General features: G+C 40.2%; 1 protein-coding gene across 2 annotated transcripts in view; it reads right to left on the reverse strand.

The window, feature by feature from the left end:
• rspo2 (R-spondin 2) overlaps positions 1-10,337 on the reverse strand; it is a 96,406-nt gene extending 86,069 nt beyond the window's left edge. For both annotated transcript variants that reach the window (XM_062991322.1, XM_062991323.1), the window contains exon 1: positions 10,222-10,337. In XM_062991322.1, the coding sequence (XP_062847392.1) occupies positions 10,222-10,321 (100 nt within the window). In that variant the 5' untranslated portion in view covers positions 10,322-10,337. The remainder of the gene's footprint in view (positions 1-10,221) is intronic.
• Positions 10,338-10,815: the final 478 nt, after the last annotated feature.

The raw sequence follows: 10,815 nt of genomic DNA on the forward strand, positions 1-10,815 counted from the left end.
TATATTGCCAAAAGTATTCACTCACCCATCCAAATCATTGAATTCAGGTGTTCCAATCACTTCTATGGCCACAAGTGTATAAAACCAAGCACCTAGGCATGGAGACTGCTTCTACAAACATTTGTAAGAGAATGGGTCGCTCTCAGGAGCTCAGGGAATTCCAGCGTGGTACCATGATAGGATGCCTGTGCAAGTCCAGTCGTGAAATTTCCTTGCCACTAAATATTCCACAGTCAACTGTCAGTGGTATTATAACAAAGTGGAAGCAATTGGGAACGACAGCAACTCAGCCACGAAGTGGTAGGCCACGTAAAATTACAGAGCGGGGTCACAGTGCACAGAGGTCGCCAACTTTCTGCAGAGTCAATCGCTACAGACCAAAAAACTTCATGTGGCCTTCAGATTAGCTCAAGAACAGTGGGTAGAGAGCTTCATGGAATGGGTTTCCATGGCCGAGCAGCTGCATCCAAGCCTTACATCACCAAGCGCAATACAAAGCATCGAATGCAGTGGTGTAAAGCAAGCCGCCACTGGACTGGCAATCCGATAGATGAGTCTGGGTTTGGCGGTTGCCAGGAGAACGGTACTTGTCTGACTGCATTGTGCCAAGTGTAAAGTTTGGTGGAGGGGGGATTATTGTGTGGGGTTGTTTTTCAGGAGTTGGGCTCGGCCCCTTAGTTCCAGTGAAAGGAACTCTTAATGCTTCAGCATACCAAGAGATTTTGGACAATTTCATGCTCCCAACTTTATGGGAACAGTTTGGGGATGGCCCCTTCCTGTTCCAACATGACTGCGCACCAGTGCACAAAGCAAGGTCCATAAAGACATGGATGAGTTTCGTGTGGAAGAACTTGACTGGCCTACACAGAGTCCTGACCTCAACCCGATAGAACACCTTTGGGATGAATTAGAGCGGAGACTGCGAGCCAGGCCTTCTCGTCCAACATCAGTGTCTGACCTCACAAATGCGCTTCTGGAAGTTCTGGAAAATTCCCATAAACACACTCTTAAACCTTGTGGAAAACCTTCCCAGAAGAGTTGAAGCTGCTATAGGTGCAACATCATATTAAACCCTATGGATTAAGAATGCGATGTCACTCAAGTTCATATGCGTGTGAAGGCAGACGAGCAAATACTTTTGGCAATATACTGTAAAAAATACACATTTAATTCTGTTTTCTTTCCTCTATAGTTACTTAATAATAAAAGTCACATTTAAGGGGTTAAGTAAACTGTTAATGCACCTAATTAATTATTCACAGGGAAAAAATCACAAAAATCAATTATTTCTTGCACATAATTAGCAAGAAAAAAGTTATCAATACCCCTACTACAAATCCACAGCCCTGATTGCTCTCTTCCTCTAGGCTAATGGTACTTCAGCCTTGTGGCTTTTATGTAGTCAGCAGGTGGCATCATTAGCCAGGGAATAAAGTGAAAACCAATCCCCTAGAGTCTAGCAATGATATCATAGCAGGGCTTGCTGGCACCCCCTCTGCTTCTGTAGCATGCACAGTAGGGGGTAAAGAGGTGTAAATTGGATGTTTCTTACTGCCAGTTGTGTTTTATTCACACAGAAAAATGGGGTCAAGTTGAAGGCACAGAGAGGGCAGAGTGTAAGACTACACCACCTTGAATTTCTTATAATTTCGTTATTTATGAGTTTTTTGTTTTTTTTTAATAATTAAAGTAATACTTTAGGACATATCTTATTTTTCAATTATTAAAAATTATTCATTTGAATACAATTCGAATGCATCAGAATAAAATTCATTTGGCATTTTTGCATTCCAAAGCATACAAATGTTAGGTGGAACAGTGCAAAACATGGCAACCTTAAGCATATTACAGTAACTGTCATGTAATACAACTGGTATCGCAACAATACCCGGGCAATTGCAGCCTAGTGGTTAAGGTACTGGACTAGAAAACAGAAGGCTGCTGGTTCAGGCCCCACCACTGCCAGGTTGCCACTGTTGGGCCCTTGAGCAAGGCACTTAACCCTTAATTGCTTAGACAAAACACTGTCACAGTACTGTAAGTCACTTTGGGTAAATGCAAATGTAATACCCGGCCCAAAAGACCCATGTTGCTGTGTGGCTTCCACTCTACCCGTCGCACCTCCCTCCATGCCACCCTTAGACCCGACGGCACATGTTAATAAGCACAGACAGCACATGCGTACATCTGTTCCATGAGAGCATAACAGCGGTACAATGGTATTTACAGGGAATGGCTGGCAAACCTTGGAATGATTCAAATACCGCTGTACAAATGCAAGCCTGCAACGACTGCTTATAAAGCTGTCATAGGAATCCACAAGGCAAGAAAAACAGTCAATTGGAGCAGGGTCAGTAGGAAGGAAGCAAATTTAAAGCTTGACTGGCTGCCTCTACATTTTACATGTTGTTTCAATGAGGTCAGGACCAACATGACACATTACTTCTTTCGAGCCCCAAAATACTGGACAGGTCCTGTAAGCTATAGAAGCTTCTACTGGTATTTTAGCAGACACTCTCCAAAGCAATTTACAATTGTTACTGAATACAAGGTAATCAAGTGAGGGCCCAATGGTGTGGCTTGAATCTGCAATCTTTTGATTACTAGTCCATCACCTTAACCTCTGAGCTATCGCCACCCCAACCCCCAGTGCTACATCACATAGTGATAGGAATCGTGGATGCAAATGTATATGTAGCACATCTGTGTAGGTCTAATCTCTAAATATGTATTCAATGCCAGGTGGCAAATTAAAGGAAAAAAAACCTTAATAAATGAGGAGTCACAGATACAATTGTGACTGAATACAAGGTAAGCAATCAAGGGCCCAACAGTGGGGCTTGAACAGTGGGGCAATCTTCTGATTACTAGTCCAGGGACTAGTGAGCTACCACCACCCACTAGTGCTACATCACATAGTGATGGGAATCGTGGATGCAAATGTATATGTAGCACATCTGTGTAGGTCTAATTTTTAAATATGTATTCAATGACGTGGCAAATTAAAGGAAAAAAGCTTCATAAATGAGGAGTCACACATAAAAAGATCTGGTATAAAATACCAAATTAATGGAGTCATTGATCAATATGATGGAAGATTTTTCTGCTAACTAAAGGGGCCAGAATGACAATGTCACCATCCACAGGACACAAGAGGATTATTTTATTTATTTGTTAGGATTTTAATGTCATGTTTTACACTCTTGGTTATGTCAAACACAGTCATGGACAATTTAGTATCTCCAATTCACCTCACTTGCATGTCTTTAGACTGTGGGAGGAAATCGAAGCGCCAGGAGGTAACCCACGCAGACACAGGGAGAGCATGCAAACTCCACACAGAAAGGACCTGGACTGCCCCACCTGGGGATCGAACCGAGGACCTTCTTGCTGTAAGGCGACGATGCTACTCACTGAGATACCGTGCTGCCCCACAAGAGAATAACTGAATGGCTTAGTGTGTATAAAATAATGAAAATAGATCTCAACACAATCTCTGGCACAATCATCCATGTCAGTGTCACTGCCGTGCTGAGAATGATCCACCACCCAAATAATACCTGCTCTGTGGTGGTCCTGTGGGGGTCCTGACCATTGAAGAACAGGGTGAAAGCAGGCTAAAAAAACATGTAGAGAAACTACAAAGTGCTTCTATATGGTAAGTGGAGCTGATAAAATGGACAGTGAGTGTAGAAACAAGGAGGTGGTTTTAATGTTATGGCTGATTAGTGTATATTGGCATGTTTTAATTAGACGCCTGGGAAAACCCATGTAACAAACTCAACACCAATATCAACAAAAGGATCAAATCAGCAACCCTACAGCTTGATTTTTACACCTGACACACTGATTTTTGCACCTAGTCACTACTTTCCTTATTAATTAAATTTTCTACCTTTTCTGCTCTCTTTCAGGGAAAAAAAGTTTCCCTTTGCCAACTGTGGTCCCATTAAGAAAATTATATCACGGAGTATCTGAGATCACAGAATTCTCATACAAAATATATGGGAGCAGAAGACGTGTGTGTGCCAGTACCCCGGCAGTGATGGCCTGATTATTTGCAGATGGATGATGGGGAAGACTTAAAGCTAAAAAGTAGGTTTCCCGCCCACCATGTCATGCAAATAATTATACCTAACATCAGGGGCATCATGCCCATTCACGCTGAGGAGGCACGTGCCCTACATTGCTTTTAGCTCCATTATATCTGATAGCAATTTATTTCAAATCAATTTAGATGATTTAGACTTTGGGCTATCCTGCTGCTAATAATTAGCAGTGCAGTTCTTGGAAGGCATGCTAGTCATTAGTTTACATTTTGGCTACCTCCTCTATGCCGTGATATTACAACTCCTTGTACGCATGCATGGTGAAACACGAAGCAGCTACTGATGGATCATTGTGCCGTGATGTCCTATGTCAAAAAGGTATTTTGATTCAGATTTCTTTCTTTTCCAGATGAATCCACCAGCATCAACTAGAGGATGTGGATAAACACGACTGACATTAAGAAGTGGATTCAGTGATTACAGAAGCGAACTCATTGACCTAGCATCCTACTGTGCTTCTTTTAATGCATTTTCTCCCCGATTTCCTACAGATTTAGCACAGTCGTTTTGTCTTCCGCTGCTGAGGGATACCCGATTGCATCCGAGGAGAGCAAGTTGCTGCCCACGCCTCTTCTGACACGTGCACAGCCCTCCTCTTCTCGCCCCTGCGTTGTGCACAGGCGTCTCTTCCGCCAATCAGGGTCCTTACACAGCATAAGAAGATCCCACACACACACAGTCCGGTCGTCCTGTCCTAGCAGATACGGTGGCCAATTAGTATTTGCTGCAGGCACTGCCAATTATGCCCGCCAGATGCCGCCCAGCCGACTGGTGGCAACGCCGAGTTTCGAACCGAGGAGTTTAGAATCTTGGCACTGGTGTGCTAGCGGATTATCCCGCTGTGCCACCTGGATGCCCGATCCAGTGTATTTAATGTTCAAAATAACTTTTAACCACATAATTATAGGACCTGTAGATTTTAGCCAAAGTAAAAGCTTTAACAACAAACAACTGGCGTGTTTCCATAGAAGTTCATAGTGACCCACAAGTGCTGCATATTTAGATCAAGAACCACCCCCAATTAAAGATATTACCAATAACTAAATCTTTTTATGGACCAATTTATGCCAGGTAAAAGTACACCATGAATGGACATTTATTGACATCTTGGGTCATTTGATTCTCCCAGGGCTTTTATTGAGAATACACATTTTGAGGCAGACCACATATTTTCATGACTTGGGATATGTTCAGACCTGACACCTTTTTCTTAACCGCCAACACCTATTGTAATATTATAAGTAGCTGCACAGTGTCAAGAATGTGCTAAGAATGTTGCGGCTTTCGCAGTGATGTTGCCAGCATAATTTAGTTGGAAAGGAAAATGTGGAAATGACTGATGACAAAGTAAATGCTAAGACCATAGCATATCTATATATCAAGAATGTAATGTAACCCTTTAATAGGAATAATAATGAATGATCCATTTTCTAAACCAGTGTTGTGGTGGGTCTGGTGCCAACCAAAAACACTGGGCACAAATCCAAAATACACCATAAACAGGGCTCCGATCCATTACAGGGCACACCCATTTAATCACTCTGCTTATGGACAATGTAAAGCAAACAATCCACCTACTTTTTTTATTTTTTTTATTTTGTTTATGCATTTTCTCCCCTTTTTCTCCCTTTTTTTAGCGCGTTCAATTGCCCGATTGCATCATGCTTCCTCTCCACCAATGTCGATCCCTGCTCCGACTGAGGAGAACGAAGCTAACCCACTTAAAAATACTGTATGTCTAAGGTAGACAGAACAGTAAAACAAATGTCACAACTGATCTACTACAGGTCAAGAGGTTTTCTAACATCAGTAAAATATTTTGGCTCACTGAACCACTTAAGAAGTGATTTCTGGGTGTGAGGAAAAAACCCTATAAAATGATTAGTGCTTGTGATTCAGTCAATCATGAAAATCAAATACAGTTGTAGGCTGTGTACGCATGGTGTTACGTTGTGTCAGCTTTTTGTTGCAATGCATCACTCCTACTGTAAATAAGCATTAACCATACGCTAATACAGTGTTAGACATCTTGTTCCATATGGGCTACAGGAAGGTAATGAAGTCGGTTGTGACTGTACATGCCTAAAATAAAGGCATTACAAAAGGTTTAATTCGTACATGTTTTTACCATTGTTTGGTGGGAGCCAGAAGATTCTACAATTCACCACCAAATAGTTAGAGAACTATGTACAGCTTTAATCCAAATCCATATTTCTAAACTGATGGTTGTGTTGAAAGATCATAATGGATTGTGAGAAAGAATTGTGTGCATATTGACTATGTGAGATATAGATTGCCTTCAAAGAACAGTCACATTTGGCTCTTTGTAATTAGAGAAAATGTTGTATATATAATGCAACAACTTAAAAACACGTCTATGACCGTTCAGGTGGTGCAGTGGTAAAACACGCTAGCACACCAGAGCTGAAATTTCGAACTCGTCGAAGGATGGGCAGCTACACAAACAACGTTGGCTGTTGTTCATACAGGGTGAGAGACGGACGGGACCTCATTACCGAGGCAATTATGACCTCTGCTGGCTGATTGATGGCACCTGCAAAGAGTCAATGGATAATGAGTTGATCAGGGTGTGGCTGAAAAGATGCAGTCGGCTACTGTGCACGTGTCGAAGGGGGCGCGTGTTAGTCTGGATACGACTATATTGGGAGGAAAATTGGGCGGGAAAAAAAACAAAAACGTCTATTTACAAGTTAAACAATTGACTAGGAAAAATTATGCTGAATAAAAATACCAGCAATATCACTGTGTCTGTATCCAGCATGGGTAAAATTCAACTCCCAAAGAATTCAAATAGAAAAAATTATTATAAACAGATATAATCTTACAATTATTAGTGAGAAAATAATATTTTCATAAACACTTGAGTTTATGAATTAGGGCAGGTTGATTAAAACAAGTACATAATGACTACAGTGCCAGTAGCTCCCCCTTGTGGAGAAACTTTGATCTGCTAATTGTAAATAGATAATTTAGTAAGATTTACAAGCCAGAATTCATTATGCCCATATAAATAGAGCTAGTTTGACAGGTCTGTCATGAAACATCTGAAGCACAGCAAACACTGTCCACAGTCTTCACATTGTCATGGGCTTAGAGGCAAGAAAAGAAGCCCCTGCTTATGTATTTTCTTTGTCCATGTGATTAACAAACCTTGTGCTTTTAGGTGCCAAATTTGAAGCAGGGAATTATTTCTTGCAAAGCAGCCTTCAAGCCCATATTGCTGTGAAGCTCACTTGACAGCTTAAAAGCTTTAAATTCAATGTTTTTTGTGGTTATATGTTACATCTTGGACACATTTCCTTCCAGCATAAAGTGACAGTGCAGTCCAACTGGTTGTATGTATATATACACCCACAATTAACATTCATGGTAATTTTTTCGGACAAAAGTGTTCAGTTATATGTATCTGTATAAATACAATAAATATTTTCTTATATTTAGAATATTAGGTAAAAAGATTTATCACAATAGACCGTAAGACTAACTGTGTGACTGTAAAGCGGTACTGAAAAGAAACGATGTATAATACTGCTTCATTGCCACTTTATGCGACGGTCATGACTGCTGTTACCTTTAAGCACTTTAAGTAATGCGACACGCGCGCACACACGAACTCTCTAGTTCTCGTACTCTCTCTATTCTATCTGTCTGTCTCACTCTCTCTCTTTCTCTCTCTCTCTCTCTTTTTCTGGAGTGGAAGCAAAATCAAAGGTAGGAGTAGTGCTCTGTTCCTGTGGGAACACTTCCCAGAGATGGTGTGAAGGCATGGGGGAATGTGCTAAACCAAGAGTTTATTTTTCTACCCAACACTCACAGTGGGGCCAGTTAGATATTACACACTTTGTAACCTAAAATAGTACACCCCCCAAAATGTGTAATTCTAGGTATTCCAATACAACGTACTGTTAAAGGTTGCTTACAAATAGACTACACGAATGAACCATCATGTTTTAAATCGGTCTTATTATATACACTATACAGGCTATCAACAGTTCTATGAAAACACATTTTCTTGTAGATATAGAGGAAGGACAAGCAGCCTAACCAGCATCTAAACCCCCTCTTAAACCATCAGACTAGATAAGCCTTACCAGCTGAAGCTGGTTACCAGATAAAACACATTTTCCGGTAGTTATAGAAGAAGGACAACCAGCCTAACCAGAATCTAAAACTCCTCTCAAACCATCAGCCTAGACAAGCCTTACCAGCTGAAGTTGGTTACCAGCTGAAAGCAAATTCTTTGGCCCAGGCTGTTTTTACTTGCAGCAGGGACACTAACGTAAGGTTGCAGGTGATGAAATTCCATTTGATTGAAATATTTCATTGACAACGTGCCAGACACAGGTTCACCCTAATTAATACAAAGGAAATTGCTGAAACATTTCAACTAAATTTTGTAAATGTAATGTAAATGTAGATTAACTTTAAATCTTACTTAAGACCAGGATGTTTTATACAGTTTCAAGTGGCAAAACTCTTTACATGGAAATACATGGAGTACTGGAAAAAAAACATTACATTAGTCTGATATTAATACTTACAATGCAAAGAATTGTACCAAGAGTTAATATATGGTTTCCTTAACATTCATAATGGACATATATTGGACAATGTTTTAAGGATTCTTTGGTTAAACCAGCACAAGCAAAGTCTTGGTGTTCCGTACAGCACAAATGAGCGCTAATACTCCATACAGCTGAACTTAAACATCAAATATCACCAAATAAACCTCTCATCCTCTTTTGTTTATCAAAAACCAAAGTACAACTTTATTAATACAAATACACAGTTTAACTGTGATGTGGAACTCATAACCCATGTGTGATGTATGGAACACGTTGACCTCCCCCACTTGAAGTCTTAAGAACATGAGTTCCCTAGACATAATGAGTTCAATGAGTTTCTAAAGTATTGTATCTCCAGTTTAAGAGTCTTTAAGAGTCTTTTGCTATTCCCTAAACCCAAATAACCAAACCAACATAACACAGGATGCAAGCACTAAATCAAATCCTACAGGCTACAATGTTTCCAAAAGTAGCTTTAGAAGGTTCTAACTTTAACTTTTAAGGTTTAATTCATCATAACCTGTGATAGCTAGAATCACGTTTTATTCTGTTCATGCCTAATAAACTCTTTATTTGGCTCATAATAGGCTAATAGTACTTGTTTATTTTATTATTTTATTAGGATTTTAATGCCATGTTCACAAGTTCACAAGATTTAATGTCAAACACAGTCATGGACAATTTTATATCTCCATTTCACCTCACTTACATGTCTTTGGACTGTGGGAGGAAAGCTATGCAGAGACGGGGAGAACATGCAAACTCCACACAAAAAGGACCCGGATGGCCCCACCTGGGAATCGAACCCAGGACCTTCTTGCTGTGGCAATAGAGGGTTTTAACTTCTTTAACTTAAGGGTTGTTCATGCCTAATAAACTCTTTATTTTGCACATAATAGGCTAATAATACTTATTTGTTTTATGATTTTATTAGGATTTTAACACCATGTTTTACACTTTGGTTACATTCATGACAGAAATGTTAGTCATTTAATACACAAGATTTATCAGTTCACAAGTTTATAGTCAAACACAGTCATGGACAATTTTGTATCTCCAATTCACCTCACTTGCAGGTCTTTGGACTGTGGAAGGAAATCGGAGCTCCCTGAGGAAACCCATGCAGACATGGAGAGAGCATGCAAACTCCACACCTGGGGATCGAACCCAGGACCTTCTTGCTGTGGCTATAGAGGGTTCTAACATCAACTTAATTGAGCTTTAATGGATCCAAACCTGAAACATTCTAGCTAGAATCACAAGTTTCATGCTGTCCATGCTTAATAAACTCTTTACTTTGCACATTATTGGCTAATAGTACTTAGGAACCTGTGCAGTTAGAGTAAATCCAATCAAATTAACAGCATTAATCACTTCTTTTATTGTAAAAGCATTTTATAGGGGGTCTAAAATCTGCCTCTAAACTAGACCCACTTGAATGAAGCCAAAAAAAAAAAACGCAGGTCTTTTTCTTTCAGTGGAACATGTATTAATGGTATTTTAATTAATAATGTGTGTTATTTTACCTCTTTTGTTCCTCCTCCAGCGATGCGCCTGTGTCTGACAGTGGCTGTAGTCCATGCAGTTCAACACGATCAAAGCAAAGGAGAAAAGTCGAAACTGCATCTGGGCGGCTGGTCGTTCTGTCAATTCAGGTTAAAAGTGCCAAAGGGTTTTCCCAAGTCCTCAGTGTCCGTATATGAGCTTTAAGCCAGTCTGTAGAATAGACTGATCCTAAACGGGTAGGGGCAGTTTAGAAGTCCATAGTTCAGCGTTTCGCTCATTAGACGGGAAAGAGTTTATCAGCGACTAATGTCATTTTTATGAAGCATGTCCGAAGCGCATACACAGGTTAATCATAAAAAGTAATGATCCTGCTGCAATGTGTGGGTTGTAAGTTCGGATTAGTGTAGAATTAGAGTAGTCTAGAACAGCAGGATGAAGGTTCTGCTTAATCAACAAAAATATAGCACTTTATCCTATAATAAACCAAAGTTTCTTTGCCCCATGCTTGCAAAAAGCGCACAACGCCAACCCAATATTTCGGCAAAAAAAACGTGCAAATGTTTAATAAAGCGACACACCGACACGATCAGACATACACAGACTACCAATATCAA

The sequence above is a fragment of the Trichomycterus rosablanca genome, chromosome 3 (assembly GCF_030014385.1).
Source record: "Trichomycterus rosablanca isolate fTriRos1 chromosome 3, fTriRos1.hap1, whole genome shotgun sequence".
Taxonomy (NCBI): domain Eukaryota; kingdom Metazoa; phylum Chordata; class Actinopteri; order Siluriformes; family Trichomycteridae; genus Trichomycterus; species Trichomycterus rosablanca.